This window comes from Doryrhamphus excisus, chromosome 16 (assembly GCF_030265055.1).
Source record: "Doryrhamphus excisus isolate RoL2022-K1 chromosome 16, RoL_Dexc_1.0, whole genome shotgun sequence".
NCBI lineage: Eukaryota > Metazoa > Chordata > Actinopteri > Syngnathiformes > Syngnathidae > Doryrhamphus > Doryrhamphus excisus.
Genome location: NC_080481.1, coordinates 2,306,122 through 2,322,444, shown reverse-complemented (window position 1 = coordinate 2,322,444; position 16,323 = coordinate 2,306,122). Strand labels below are relative to the sequence as shown.

General features: G+C 41.7%; 1 protein-coding gene and 1 long non-coding RNA gene across 3 annotated transcripts; one reads left to right on the top strand and one right to left on the bottom strand.

Annotated features, from left to right (window-relative positions):
* The first annotated feature begins 427 nt into the window (after window positions 1-427).
* Window positions 428-4,132, top strand: LOC131104824 (uncharacterized). The gene is made up of 2 exons (XR_009119832.1): window positions 428-525; window positions 3,230-4,132. It is a non-coding gene; the product is annotated as an uncharacterized LOC131104824 (long non-coding RNA).
* LOC131104819 (calcium/calmodulin-dependent protein kinase type 1D-like) lies at window positions 658-12,926 on the bottom strand. 2 transcript variants are annotated; one of them, XM_058052373.1, is made up of 13 exons: window positions 12,814-12,926; window positions 11,760-11,872; window positions 7,043-7,168; window positions 6,877-6,951; window positions 6,641-6,779; window positions 6,414-6,537; window positions 6,254-6,329; window positions 5,371-5,483; window positions 5,000-5,078; window positions 3,852-3,939; window positions 3,304-3,644; window positions 3,134-3,234; window positions 658-1,254 (listed from the first exon to the last, which is right to left on the bottom strand). In XM_058052373.1, the coding sequence occupies exons 2-12, from the start codon at window positions 11,843-11,845 to the stop codon at window positions 3,177-3,179; spliced, it is 1,305 nt and encodes a 434-aa protein (XP_057908356.1). In that variant the 5' UTR covers window positions 11,846-11,872; window positions 12,814-12,926; the 3' UTR covers window positions 658-1,254; window positions 3,134-3,176. The 2 variants fall into 2 exon arrangements, with proteins under 2 accessions (XP_057908356.1, XP_057908355.1); XM_058052372.1 differs by lacking the exon at window positions 12,814-12,926 and adding an exon at window positions 11,987-12,365.
* Between the last annotated feature and the right edge of the window lie 3,397 nt (window positions 12,927-16,323).

Here is a 16,323-nt window from a genome sequence, read left to right as displayed (position 1 = left end):
TTGGATTTGGGATCCAACATGTATTAATCGCCGTTTATTATCAACTCCTATACCATTTATTATTTAATAAAGTTTTTAGCTTCAGACCTTTGTTTGCTTCTTGCATGTACTAGTACTCTAGTACAAATTAAAGGAGTTACTGTAACTAACTACATCAATTTTAGTTGTACCTGGTTAAAATTACAGAAAAACTACGTCTACTATAGTACAATATTTGAGTTCTTACTTAGTGGATACTTTCTGCCCAACCAGAGATGAAATATATCCAGCGTTCAAGCCCGACCTTTTAAATATCAACAGATATTTCTGGAAATGTTGCTTTAATTTTGCCATCCGTGAAGTTCCTATTTCAGTCAACTTTGTCATTTATGTTACTCACTACTGGGGGGGAGGGGGGTTGAGCTTGTTTGGAGACCTTTGCTCCACATTTCAGGCTCCTTCTGCCTGAATGAGCAGCTTGTGTCTGCAGTGTGGTGCTTTTTCAGGAGGATTTCTGGCACACATGGAAATAAAACTTCATTCTGGGTAAGAGTAAATGTACTTTATGTAAAGATCTCCACGGAAAATGGATACATAGAAATCAGATTTGGACTGTGATGGTAAAATATTCATAGTGTACCACTGATATCAACACCAAAAAAAAGTTAGTAGTAGTAGTATTTTGTTTATTTTGTATTTAGTCCAGGAAGTATGATGGTCATGGCAGTAATGAACATAAATGCAAATACTTTTGAGCCTATAGACTTATAAACTTGCTTTGCTGTTTATCATGATTATGTAAACACACTTTTTACAAATGTTACTATTATAAGAAAAGCAAAAGAAGACAAAAAAAAATCAATACAATAATAAATAAAAGCATGGCAACAAATATACAAACATACACTAAATATACTCCTCATATATTTACAAATACAGGATGACATAGTATTGAATGTCAATGTCTGCTTGCATACATTAAACATCATGAGCGCTACGGGCGGCTTTGCCGTGTCAGGGTCCGGCAGTCTAAGCCAGCCCATCATTGCTCTCTCATCTCTATCCTAAAGTGAATCTGTGCAAATTGCATGTGCTTATTCTTGTTTGTAGGGAAGCCTCATAGGCACTTTAAAACTAAAATCACAAAATCAATGTGACTAAACTGTCCCCACTGACCGTTGTAGACCTCGCAGACCGCTTAGGTCCACCACCTTCCCATTGGGGGCGCTGTAGACACAAACAGCTGCATGCTGAGCCAAGCACGGTAACGCTGAGCTGAGGAGGGCAGAAAAAACACATTACATTAGAATCAGTATGATCCTGAATGCAAGGCATTTATTGGACAATTGCTTATGTTCTTTAAGAAACTGGTCTACACACCCGTGTCCATCCTGATACCATACCATCAAATTTAGCTATCACGGTTTTTTTAATATATGAATGAATAAATCATAGTGTTTCATGGTTGCATACAGCTTATTAGTGAAAAAAGTGCATGTAAATTAAGCATTTTTAAGCATCATAAAAGTTTTAAATTAACTAAAATACATATACAAGGACTGTGAATGGATGGTGACCAGACCAGGGTGTACCCCGCCTCTCGCCTGAAGACAGCTGGGATAGGCTCCAGCACAACCGCGACCCTCATGAGGATAAGCGGTAGAACATGAATGAATGAATGAATGAATAAACATATACAAGGAATTCAGAAGGGGCGACACGGTGGTCGAGTGGTTAGCACGCAGACCTAGGAGACCAGGGTTCAATTCCACCCTCGGCCATGTCTGTGTGGAGTTTGCATGTTCTCCCCGTGCATGCGTGGGTTTTCTCCGGGTACTCCGGTTTCCTCCCACATTCCAAAAACATGCTAGGTTAATTAGCGACTCCAAATTGTCCATAGGTATGAATGTGAGTGTGAATGGTTGTTTGTCTATATGTGCCCTGTGATTGGCTGGCCACCAGTCCAGGGTGTACCCCGCCTCTTGCCCGAAGACAGTTGGGATAGGCTCCAGCACCTCCCGCGACCCTCGTGAGGAAAAGCGGTATTCATTCATTTTCTACGCAGGGGTGCTGGAACCTATCCCAGCTGTCTTCAGGCAGGAGGCGGGGTACACCCTGGACCGGTTGGCCAGCCAATCACAGGGCCCATATAGACAAACAACCATTCACACTCACATTCATACCTATGGACAATTTGGAGTGGCTAATTAACCTAGCATGTTTTTGGAATGTGGGAGGAAACCGGAGTACCCGGAGAAAACCCACGCATGCACGGGGAGAACATGCAAACTCCACACAGAGATGGCCGAGGGTGGAATTGAACTTGGGTCTCTTAGCCGTGTGGCCTGTGCGCAAACCACTTGTCCACTGTGCAAAATGTGTGCGGACTGGTGCATACATTCACTTCAGTTTGTGTTTTTATTAGGAATGTCCGATAATATTGGTCATCGATAACTATAGGCCCGATATCACATTTTTAGGCTGATATCAGGCCTATAATTATAGGTTACTATATATATATGATACTGGGCCTGATACCAGACAAACCATGTGATGATCTTATTATCACATACTATTTAATCATGATCTTATTATCACATACTATTTAATCATGAGCTTATTATCACATACTATTTAATCAAAAGACCATTTTGTTTCCAGAAAATTTTCAGTTTATTACATGTATTATATATATTATATATCTATATATATGTATATATAATTATGGAAAAACGAAAGATATAATACATGTAGATATGATAGATATAAGAGTGTCAACCGCTGACATGTTGACAGAGCACAGACGGCAGCAAAACAAACGCTGTGTGTTCACGCTCGTGCGCTGTTCTCTGATTGGTTGTTTCACGGGCACGATACCAGAGCAGCGCGCTCTGAGTGGACAGCTACGGGGGCTGATACTGATACTGGACATGGTTTTATCAGTATCACTGCCCTGGGCTTTGACACAGTATCATTTCGGCCTTTTCCCGTATCATTCGTGGGCGGTTTCTAGGGTACAGGGACAATTAATACTGTAGTATGTGATAATTATCGATATCGGTATCGGGATTTCCCCTTAATGTGAACCGATGTGCTTTAATGGAGATTGCAGCAAAATGCAGTCAACACTATGTCAAAATAATTCACCACCTACCAAGAAAAAAGTTCAATTTTCCCATGTCAACTTCCTCCAGCCTTCACATGACGGAGCAAACGCCGGTCTGAAGAGTTTTTCCCGTTCTGTTTTTAGCATACCTGAAAGGAAAAGGATTCCGTGATGCAACCAGTCCAACGTTAGGAACACGGACCGACGCTTCTACAAACCCGTGAAGGTTGGCAGGCTCCGAGTGGTAGATGTACTTCCCCTGCTCGGCTATGGTGGGCGCGTGGTGGGCGCTCTGGCTGGCCTTCAGCGGGTGGTAGTGACTCTTCAGTTCCACGTGGGTTGTCGGCAGGGTCATGTGATTTGTAGTCCGGATTTTCCCGTTGGTGTCAGACACCCTGGACTGCGGTCCCTCCGGATCGGGGCGCTTGCGCTGCGTGACCGGAGAGAACACCTTGACCACGTGGATGTCCGGGACGCAAGTGGCTTTTGGCAGCTTCTCCGAGTGGGCCAGCTGGAGTTTCTTCATGTGGTTGATGGCTACAGCGGCATTGAACGCTTGCTGTCAACATAAGGGACATCTAAGAGGCTGTCCGGGCCAGCAAATAATCACCACTTCAGTTTCCTTGACATCGGCAACGTTGATTACAACACAACATCTATTCAATTGGCCTTAATCAGGGGGATTTGGGTAACCGCTTAATTGATCTACTGTAAACTGCAGGCCCTCAATGGGCTTAACAAATCCTGGAAATCAGTGACGACTGACCTTCCACTTGGCCTTGGCAAAGTTCTTTTGGATCTGATCGCTGACTGAGTTGTAGATGTCCTGGCTCCGGGCCGTTTTTCCAATTATCCTAGGAAACCACGACACAAATTTTTCCAGGAAGGCAGTTAATCCCGTGTCCATGAATGTGGCGTAACACAAGAGTAGAACCTTGTTTGTGTTCGCCATGTATCATATATATTTAGAATATTACTTTAACATGGCACTTGAAGCGCTGGCAGTGAAAAGTTTATTTGGCCCCATGGTGAGGTATTTTGCAATTACACTCAAAATGCACAGAGAGTCAGCAACTCGTAGGGTGCTTTGTTTGAGAACTCGGTTTTTGCTGAATTTAAAATTTCATTCATTTTCTACCGCTTTTTCGGGCGAGAGGCGGGGTACACCCTGGACTGGTGGCCAGCCAATCACAGGGCACATATAGACAAACAACCATTCACACTCACATTCATACCTATGGACAATTTGGAGTCGCTAATTAACCTAGCATGTTTTTGGAATGTGGGAGGAAACCGGAGTACCCGGAGAAAACCCACGCATGCACGGGGAGAACATGCAAACTCCACACAGAGATGGCCGAGGGTGGAATTGAACCCTGGTCTCCCAGCTGTGAGGTCTGCGCGCTAACCACGAGACCGCCGTGCTGCCCATTTAAGATTTCAAAATTTGAAAAATTCACATAAAGTGTGTCGAGTGGTTAGTGCACAGGCCACACATCTAGGAGACGTGGGTTCGATTCCCTGCTCGTGGATCTCTGTGTGGAGTTTGCATGTTCTCCCCGTGCATGCGTGGGTTTTCTCCGGGTACTCCGGTTTCCTCCCACATTCCAAAAACATGCTAGGTTAATTAGCGACTACAAATTGTCCATAGGTATGAATGTGAGTGTGAATGGTTGTTTGTCTATATGTGCCCTGTGATTGGCTACCCCGCCTCTTACCCTGAAGACAGCTGGGATAGGCTCCAGCATGCCCGGATAAGCGGTATAGAAAATGAATGGATAGATAAAAACGAGGCAGGTAAAAACCAAAGTTTGACAAACCAGAAACATTCAGCCATATTTTAAGTGCACCACTGCCAAAAGGTCTGTACTGTATATTTCCATATGAGCATGCACCCGTGCTTGCGACACTCACCATGGGTGCCTGAGCGCTTGTTCCGTCGTGTACCGCATGTGGGGATTCTTCTGCATCATGTTACGTATGAAATCTTTAGCTGCAGGTAAAAAAAACAAACAAAAGAAATTAAAGGTTGTGCATGGAGAGAATCTCCTGAACTAGCGACATGCTAGAACTTGTGAGGTTCATGGCTGGTGAGGCACTGACTCCTTTGGAGGGCTTTTTATGCCGATTAAAAAAAAAAAAAAAAGATTAATTAATTTTGTTTTCAAATTATTTCCAGATATTTCTTCATCCCATTTATTGTTTTAATGAAGTGCCGCTGCCTCACCTTCCTCCCCTGACCGCACAATACTGCTTCTGACACATCTGATGTTCGATGCTCTTACCGGATTCCGAAATATCATCCCAGAAGGGCGAGTCAAACTCGTACTGCGCCTTTGTGATCTTTGAGAAGAGGCGTGTCTCACTCTCTTCATAGAAAGGAGGATATCCACACAGTCTGGAGAGAAATGTCAGCTAGTTAGCACGTGACCATAAATGGGGGGCATGTTTACATAGAAACTGGCTGTGCAGGTTAGTATGTGTTGTGAGTGTTGTGCCTCAACCCAACTTAACCTTATAGTCTTTATTCATTGAAATTCTAAGAAAGTGAAAGTAAGCAGGTGGAAATGTGCCTCACAACCCAAAAATTCTGGATTTGAATCTTAGCTCAAACATATGTGGCATTTGTACCCCCCCCCCCATACTTGCAGTTCTCTCTCTCTGTTTTGGGTGTATTTAGTTTAGTGTGTCTGACTTCCTCCTCTTTATGATCCTGCCAAACAAAGCATTTAATTGGTTATTGCTGCCAGGGCGCTGCAATGATGTCAGCCTCCCTCTAGACAGAGGTAGCATTGCAGTGCCCCGGTAGCAATAACCAATGGGATGAATTTAAAATAGCTGTGCTTTTTTTTTTTTTTTTTAATTTGAAAGACGTATTAGTACTTGCTTTCTATATTTCTTCACTAGCTCTTGAGTGTTAAGTCGCTGTGTGATGATTTTAGTGTTCATCGTTATATTGAGCAATGACTTCCTGCGATTTCCAATGGTTTGACAAGCTCATTGTCAGTTTTTTCATAGCTTGTGATTGGCTACCCGGTCCTCACAGACATGTGCGTTACAATTTTATGACTTGTATGTGCACAAATTTTTCTCCCTAATAGTGGGCGCGGCTTAAACACTGGCACATCTTGTACATCACGGTAAATATCATCTGTTTTTGACACCTACAAGATGTACGTGATGACTCCAATGGACCAGCAGTCCACTGCCTTGCTGTAAGGTTTCTGTGCCAGCACCTCAGGAGCTGGAAGTCGCAAAAAAAAAATGTTCAAATTAGGATTCTAATGGCGGGCGCAAAATAAATATTGTTTACAAGGACATTCCTCACCAACATATCCCGGAGTGCCACAAGCTGTGGACATAATGCCCTTGTCCACCATCTTTGACAGGCCAAAATCACTGATCATGATCTTGGAGTCCTTATCGGGGCTGTAGTACAGGATGTTCTCTGGCTATGCAAGAAAAAAAAAAAGCTGAACAATGTTTGATGTGTTGGTGTTTGTTGTCAACGTTTTGGTTTGTTTTTTTTGGTCAAAAATGTGTTTGAAGTCACACCTTGAGGTCACGATGCACAATGTCGTTTTGATGCAGGTAGCTGACAGCGTGCAGCACCTGTTGGATCACACAGCTGGCGTCCATCTCCGAGTACACGCCACGGTCCAGTATACGGTCAAAGAGCTCACCGCCAGAAACACTGTCGTAGAGAATAGAACATGACGCCATTTATTGCTTTCTTTTTGAAACATAGCTTCCACCAAAATGACTCAGACGAAAAAATACACAGAACTCACAGTTGCATGACGAGGTAAAAATGGGTCAGACTTTCATAGAAACCCTCCATCCCGATGACATTCTCGTGTTTGATTCTGTTCGGGAATGTGTTTTAATGTCAGTTACGCATTTTCCAGATAACTTGTGACGTAGACTACAATGTGAAGAAATGGTCAGAATTTTTACCTTCTCAGCACTGCAATCTCATTCTCCAGATTGAGGTCCCTGGCTTGTTTCTTCTTGACACATTTCATGGCAAAAGTCCTTCCGGTCTTCTTCTCCCTCACCATGTAAACTTCTGAGAAGGCCCCTCTGGTTTAATATTACAAAAGATCATTCTGGATTAAAACAGGTCTGCATTGAAACACATGGACTTATTTTATATTTATAATACAGTAAGGTCTTGTTATATCGATATCGGTTATATCGATAGTACTGCTTATTACGATACTATTTTCATTTCCCGGTAAATTTCTAGTCTTTTATGATATAATGAGTTCCGGTTACTACGATACCCGGTTATTACGATAATCCGGTTACTACGATGCCCTTTTCATCTCCCGCCAGCCAATTTGGTCTGCTTATATCGATACAAAAGCAGCTTAAAGCTGAATCAATATTTGCTTAAGGATTCCAATACCACCATTAGCGAAATCTGTAAACGGCGTATTGTTTGATTTTCGGCTAACACCGTTTCGGCTTTTCCACCGACGGACGGTAATCAGAGGATTACAGGTAATTAATATGGATGGATGGATGGATGGATGGATGGATGGATGGATGGATGGATGGATGGATGGATGGATGGATGGATGGATGGATGGATGGATGGATGGATGGATGGAGGGAGGGAGGGAGGGAGGGAGGGAGGGAGGGAGGGAGGGAGGGATGGATGGATGGATGGATGGATGGATGGATGGATGGATGGATGGATGGATGGATGGATGGATGGATGGATGGATGGATGGATGGATGGATGGATGGATGGATGGATGGATGGATGGATGGATGGATGGATGGATGGATGGATGGATGGATGGATGGATGGATGGATGGATGGATGGATGGATGGATGGATGGATGGATGGATGGATGGATGGATGGATGGATAGATAGATAGATAGATAGATAGATAGATAGATAGATAGATAGATAGATAGATAGATAGATAGATAGATAGATAGATAGATAGATAGATAGATAGATAGACTCCCTTTATTGTCATTGCACAAAAACACAGTAGTGAAATTGCCAACGAAATGTCGTTTCCTGGCTCCCATATAATAACAGACACAAAAGAAGATAAGTAATAAATAATAATAATAATAATAATAATAATAATGTGGAGAATAAATAGATAGAATAGACACCAAATATGAACAACATAATGTAAAGTGCAGCGTGAACAGTAAATTGCCCAAATAATTTAAATAATTTAAATAAATAATAATAATGTAAGTAAAGGTAGAGGGGCTTATTTATAATAATAATAATATAATAATAATAATATAATAATAATAATAATAATAATAATAATTTATAATAATTTATTTATAATTTATAATATGAGGTAAGTATTAAACAATCTTTTGAAGTAAAGGAGTAAATATTTGTATAATTTAGAGGGAAGATTCAGTGAATAGACTAAGTGTTTTCAGATGTTTAAAAAAAGTGTAAAGACGTTTTTTATTTAATGCATACGTTTATTTTTCACTTCACTACAGTACAAAAGCATGCTAGATACGCAATCCATGAACTCAAGGAGAAAATGACATGCCATATCAAAGATCCCCCATTTATCGCCCACTTTTAATGCAGTTCGGCGCAGGATCGGATATATCGATAGTCCGGTTATATGGATATTTTTTCCGACTCCCGAGAATATCGATATAACGAGACTTTACTGTAGGCTAAACTGGATTAATAAAGTGGAAGTAATTTATAGTCCGGAAAATACAATACCTCATAAAGCAATTGTTAGTGTATATTATAACCAATTAAATTGCAGCATAACTATTCACATGTCAGAGACACATATTGTTGTGTACCAGCTATCTTCAGCACTGTCTGGGAATAGTTCCACCAGGTGGATTAATCAGGCCCTCATCCCCGACGTCACGGAAATGGCTCGCTCCCAGAGGTCAGACACTGAGCATGGGATGCAAAGGACTTAAGACACAACAAGCTCCTTTATGCTGTTCGGGTCACTGGCTGCTTTCAAAGGCAGACATGGGACAGTCCTCTTGATGACACTGACCCACTAAGACGGGAGGGTGGACGGAACTTCATGTCAACAACCGTGTTCTCTTGTTTAGGTACTGTCTTATTCTTTGTCTTTTGGATTTTCCCTTCAGGGGTCGCCACGGGAATCCAACCCTGTCTCTCTCACACCAGCTACACTCATGTCCTCCTTCACTACGTCCATAAACCTCCTCTTTGGTCTTCCTAAACGCAGTATCCTTCTACCAATATATTCACTATCTCTCCTCTGGACATGTCCCAAACCGTCTCAGTCTGGCCTCTAAACATGTAATGTCCCTCTGATGTACTCCTTCCTGATCCTATCCATCCTGGTCACTCCCGATGAGAACCTCGGCATCCTCATCTCTATGCTATGTGTATGTTTAAATTGTAGTTTTAGTTTCAAAGTACATTTTTTATTCTAAATTATTTAAATTATTTGTATAAATTAGTGTTTACGCTGTACATTGTTGTTCATATTTGATGTAATCTATTTATTCTCCACATTATTATTTATTATTTATTATTTATTATTTATTATTTATTATTTATTATTTATTATTTATTATTTATTATTTATTATTTATTATTTATTATTTATTATTTATTATTTATTATTTATTATTTTATTTTTTATTTTTTCATTTTCATTTATTTTTTATTTTTTATCTCTTATTTATTATCTCTTATTTATTATCTCTTATTTATTATCTTTTATTTATTATCTTTTATTTATTATTTATTATTTATTATTTATTATTTATTATTACATGGGAGCGAGGCAACGACATTTTGTTGGCAATTTGCTGTATTGTTGTGCAATGACAATAAAGAAAGTCTATGTCTATGTCTCTATGTCTATTTAGGTCCTGTCCACATGTAAATAGTTGCATCCCGAAACACAACCGGGAAAGCATCACTGAGCGAAAACGATGTAACACACAAGTGGAGCTGTGAACAGGCACGCAGATTTGAACCACATGACATTTTAAACCTTCCCAAGGCACATCCAGACTTACAAGAAGTGGAATTACTATTATTATTATTACGGTGGTTGTCGACAAGCTCGTATCGTCTGTCTACACGGCAACAACAAGCTAACAGGTGTGAATGTGTCCATATAGTTTTTCCACTAGAGAAAAGTCTGAAATAGACTACAGATTTCTATACAAATACACTTGACAAAGTGTATTAGGGGGCGGTTGGGGGCTGATTACAATTCCCTGGCATCCCATCAGTGAAATGTTTTTTTTTTTTTTCCGTGGTTACCATAGCTCATTTCCGTCAATGACTCTCTTGGCAGCTTCATGCGGGCCCCCCCCAAGAGAAATCAACCACAAAAGTGATACAAAACGTGTGGGTGATGTTTGGAATGCACACTATAAAACAAAACAGATGCTTTTGGAAGCTTTCTGCATCAGAGGAGCAATTCAGAATCCTGACGAGTTACCCCTTGTAGAAAGGATAGTGATGTTTTTGCAGCGTGTGATGAGGCGGAATGGGGGAGGATAAACATGTCCGCTCCCTTCTGAATTCAACTCACTTTATTGTAACGGAAGCTCAAGTGTACACCTGAGAAAAGGGCAAATTAGGTACACTTTGCCTCCTCAGTAGGATGAACGCTGCCATGCAAGAGATGAGTTTGTGAAGGTCACACCTTGAAATGGGTATTTTTCTGAATGGACGACTCAGTTGGCAGCTCTGTCCAGGCGCCACGGGGGAAGTCAGACAAAGCCGTTGACAGCCAGAATGTCTTGTTGTCTAAGCCGTCAGTCAAGTAAGACTTCTCGTGGTAATCCAATTAAACCAGTAATCTGGCCTCCAGTACACAACGGCACACAAACCAGAATATTCATTTGAGTTATTCTCAATAACGGTGTTACTGTAAATTATGTTTTGCATCTGTACTTTTGCACACAGTGCAATACATTTGATAGTAATATTCATATATAATTAAGAAAAAAATAAATGCAACACTTTTGCTCTCCCCGTTTTTCTGAACTCTTTCAAATAATGTTCACAAATCTTGTCTAAATCTGCATGTACATATCATTTGGGAGGGGCCTTTTATTTTGGCCAACCTAAAGCACACCTGGGCAAATACTGTGCTGTTGAATTTGCATTTTGGGTGAATGGTAATGGTAATGGTTTTATTTCATTTGAACATGCATCAGATTACAATTGAATGCATCCCATAATCAGTTCCCAGTTCCACATGTCCAAAAGGAGTAGGAAGATGCAAAACTTATTAAATCCTACCCCTCCATCTGGTACTTTTACAATCAGTAACTGTTACATTTGTTCACTTCCTGCTTTCCATAATACAGTTTAAGTTTTTTTTTGCGTTTTTTTTCTTTTCTAATAATACATAATAATAATCGTAAAAAAATAAATAAATAAATCCTACACCTTTTTTTTTTTTTTTTAAATAATGCACCTCGTACCGAAGTATGAGGTGATATGACCATACAATGACATTATAGGTACCATAGTAACTTTTCATGGATTAAGAATTTTTTTATTGTGAATATTCACTAACAGATTGAGACAGATTTGTGTTTGATTGAACATTGCGCAACGACAATTATGTCGTCTAACTAAAAAGTACACAAAAATGTCCAGAGTCGTGAATACACGTACAAAGTGAGTCAAGTCTACTTACGATCCCAACTCCTCCATGAAGTCAAAAATCTCCTGGATGTCTTCCGTGACCTTTTTCCACACCTTGTCAGCCTCTTGGCGACCCATGTCTCCAACCAGCTCTGGCAGTGATTTCTATCAGAATTGAAAATGAAGAAAATTATATTTCACTTCATGTTCAACTTCCAGCAAAAAAAAAAACAAAAAAAAAAACAACAGGAGACTCTTGAAAGGAAAGCGTGCACGTGCCATTAATCCCGATCTTAATATTCAGACAACCCTGATGATGAGATTATGGATGAGACATGAAAGTGTGAAGGTCGCCGATCAGACGGTCTGCTGCAACTTCAACAACATCAGACTCTGGGACATCAGTCTGGCACACGAAAGGTGAGCCAAATAATCCACCATGTGACAGCGTCTTCACGTAAGAAGAGGTGAAACACTGACTACATATTCAAAATGGTTCAATCCAATTCAAGTAGTGTCGGCGACTGAAAATTAATTTCATAATTTTCCACTTTCATGCATAGGTGCAACCACAAACATAAGGATATACTTTGGAGATAATTTTATCTTTAAGAGCAAAAATCCTTTGTGTTGTATATTAAAGCAAAATGCAACATGTTACAAAAAAAAATCAGCATTTAACAATGAAAACATTGATTTTACAGTGAGAAAATATATTACAACACATGTCATGTGGGAAAGAATTACAAGAAGATTAGGACCACTTTAAATTAGAAGGTTAACCGCTTTGCTCTCCTGCCCTCTTTCCTCTTACATAATGGATTAGGAACTCTTGATCTGGATTGGTTAAAAAGGCTTTACATGCTTTTTAAATGACTTGTGTCGATTGTTCACATGTATAATATGTAAAAGCTATTCAAAAGTTATTACTACTTTAAAGCAGTATCTTAGATGTAGCAGATACTGTATGTGCAACAATCAGTGTAAATATCTGCACTATCGTTAGTGCTATTCCAGAACTAATCTGAAACCTAAATGACTAAATCCATGCAGGTAAGATCAGTAAACAACGGGAACAACATGGCTTCATTCCGTGGAAGACTCACCTAGAGATTTACTGATGTAGGTCTGCTCTGACTCTCCTGCCGAAAGCTTTCCGAGGTACAGACAGAGAAGCCTGGCTGGGATGTCACATACATATACCTGCAGAGGGAGGAGGAGGAGGAAGGAGGAGGAGGAGGAGGAAAAAGAGGGAGGGGCCAGGTGGTGCTGTGTCATGTTTTCATGCAGCAACAGAATGAACGCAACTGCTGTTATGAGAATGAGAAGATACACTGAGAACATTCATTCATTCATTTTCTAATGCTTTTCCTCACAAGGGTCGTGGGGGGTGCTGGAGCCTATCCCAGCTGTCTTCGGCCGAGAGGCGGGGTACACCCTGGACTGGTGGCCAGCCAATCACAGGGCACATATAGACAAACAACCATTCACACTCACATTCGTACCTATGGACAATTTGGAGTACCTGGAGAAAACCCATGCATGCACGGGGAAAACATGCCAAACTCCACACAAAGATGGCGGAGGGAGGAATTGAACCCTGATCTCCTAGCTGTGAGGTCTGCGCCAGTTTTACTTGATTTTGTTAAAAAAAAGGCAAAAAAAAAATGTGATACATATTTAAACTTGTGTCGTACACAATAGTGATGGGCTGTTCATGAACGATACATCTCTTTGAACAGGGCACATATAGACAAACAACCATTCACACTCACATTCATACCTATGGACAATTTGGAGTCGCTAATTAACCTAGCATGTTTTTGGAAAATGTGTGAGGAAACCGGAGTACCCGGAGAAAACCCACGCATTCACGGGAAGAACATGCAAAATTCCACACAGACATAGCCGAGGGTGGAATTGAACCCTGGTCTCCTAGCTGTGAGGTCTGTGCGCAAACCACTCGACCGCCGTGCCGAGTTGAAAATATACGACAGAAGGTAATCGCTGATTGGAACATTGGCATCCCAATCTCCAAATGGAATTTGGGATTTATCTACAAGCTGTGTGACCCAGAGTTCTGGAAGCAAATACGTCTTAATGCTTTCCGGTTCATCAAAAAATCCCCACCTATAGTTGGCTCAGTTTAAAACCCTTCAGAGTACACTACATAGGACAGAGAATGTTTAAAATGACTCCCCACATAACTCACCGACTTCTTTTCTATCCCCTCCTGCTCCGGTTTGGCCACTCCATATTTGCATAAGAATTATAGAGCAGATGAATGTACCCTCATTAATCATTAATTATTTATTCCTACTTCCCTTTTATTATGCTTGTTGGGTGATCTCTTTCAACATAGAAACAAATCATACCTGACTCTCGAGGGGCCGGGGGGCCCGTCTCTGCCCCCGGGGCCCTAGCATCAGTGGTCAGGCCGGGGTGGACTGGGGCAGGCCAGGCTCCACTTACTGGGGGTTGGTGTTGGCATCGTGGGGACAGTGCCTCCGACCGTGGGCGGGCATGTTTCCAGATGGCGGGGGCGCCTCTGAGCCCCCTGGTGTGTGGTCCTCGGTGCCTTTCTGCCCTTGTTGGGCTGTGTGGTCCCTCGCCGGTCTGGGGGACTGGCTCTGGCTCTCTTCCGGGCCGGTTTCTTGTCAGGATTGCCTTGGCTTTGCTTGCGCCTGTGGGGCCGGTGGCTCTCGGGTGGTGGGGGCTCGGGGTGGCTGTTGCTGGGTGGTCTCATTTATCCACATTTACATACATGTAGACATACACACATACAGAGAGATACAAATACGCACTAACAGTACATACAGTGAAGAAAATAAGTATTTGAACACCCTGCTATTTTGCTATTTCTCCCACTTAGAAATCATGGAGGGGTCTGAAATTTTCATCGTAGGTGCATGTCCACTGTGAGAGAGATAAACTAAAAAGAAAAATCCAGAAATCACAATGCATGATTTTTTAACAATTTATTTGTGTGATACAGCTGCAAATAAGTATTTGAACACCTGAGAAAATGAATGTTAATATTTGGTACAGTAGCCTTTGTTTGCTATTACAGAGGTCAAACGTTTCCTGTAGTTTTTCACCAGGTTTGCACACACTGCAGGAGGGATCTTGGCCCACTCCTCCACACAGATCTTCTCTAGATCAGTCAGGTTTCTGGGCTGTCGCTGAGAAACACGGAGTTTGAGCTCCCTCCAAAGATTTTCGATTGGGTTCAGGTCTGGAGACTGGCTGGGCCATGCTAGAACCTTGATATGCTTCTTACGGAGCCACTCCTTGGTTTTCCTGGCTGTGTGCTTCGGGTCGTTGTCGTGTTGGAAGACCCAGCCACGACCCATCTTCAATGCTCTGACAGAGGGAAGGAGGTTGTTCCCCAAAATCTCACAATACACGGCCCCAGTCATCCTCTCTTTAATGCAGTGCACTCGTCCTGTCCCATGTGCAGAAAAACACCCCCAAAGCATGATGCTACCACCCCCATGCTTCACAGTAGGGATGGTGTTCTTCGGATTGTACTCTTCATTCTTCTTCCTCCAAACACGCTTATTGGAATTATGACCAAAAAGTTCTATTTTGGTCTCATCTGACCATAAAACTTTCTCCCATGACTCCTCTGTATCATCCAAATGGTCATATGCAAACTTAAGACGGGCCTTGACATGTGCTGGTTTAAGCAGGGGAACCTTTCGTGCCATGCATGATTTCACATCATGACGTCTTAGTGTATTACCTACAGTAACCTTGGAAACGGTGGTCCCAGCTCTTTTCAGGTCATTGACCAAGTCCTGTCGTGTAGTTCTGGGCTGATTCCTCACCTTTCTTAGAATCATTGAGACCCCACGAGGTGATATCTTGCATGGGGCTCCACTCCGATTGAGATTGACCGTCATGTTTAGCTTCTTCCATTTTCTAATGATAGCTCCAACAGTGGACCTTTTTTCACCAAGCTGCTTGGTAATTGCTCCGTAGCCCTTTCCAGCCTTGTGGAGGTGTACAATTTTGTCTCTGGTGTCTTTGGACAGCTCTTTGGTCTTCGCCATGTTACAAGTTAAAGTCTTACTGATTGTATGGGGTGGACAGGTGTCTTTATGCAGCTAACGACCTCAAACAGGTGCATCTGATTCAGGATGATACATGGAGTGCAGGTGGACTTCTAATGGGCAGACTAACAGGTCTTTCAGGGTCAGAATTCTAGATGATACACAGGTGTTCAAATACTTATTTGCAGCTGTATCACACAAATAAATTGTTAAAAAATCATGCATTGTGATTTCTGGATTTTTCTTTTTAGTTTATCTCTCTCACAGTGGACATGCACCTACGATGAAAATTTCAGACCCCTCCATGATTTCTAAGTGGGAGAAATAGCAAAATAGCAGGGTGTTCAAATACTTATTTTCTTCACTGTAAGTACTTCCCCGCATAACTCGCAGACTTCTTCTTTTCTATCCCCTCCTGCTCCGGTCTGGCCACTCCAAATTTGCATAAGAACAAAACATCAAATAAAGCCAAATTATAACAGGGCAGGTCCACTGGGTCCGGATCTGGGCCAAGGTCTGCCATTAGGTGACCAGGGGGGTGGCCACTGTCACCTCGGTCAC

Excerpts from the sequence above, each read along its gene's own strand:
- LOC131104819 (XM_058052372.1), bottom strand. Across the intron at positions 7,169-11,759 it reads TTCATGGAGGAGTTGGGATC|AGGGGCCTTCTCAGAAGTTT; the intron begins GTAAGTAGACTT and ends ATATTAAACCAG. Across the intron at positions 3,645-3,851 it reads TTGCCAAGGCCAAGTGGAAG|CAAGCGTTCAATGCCGCTGT; the intron begins GTCAGTCGTCAC and ends TTATGTTGACAG.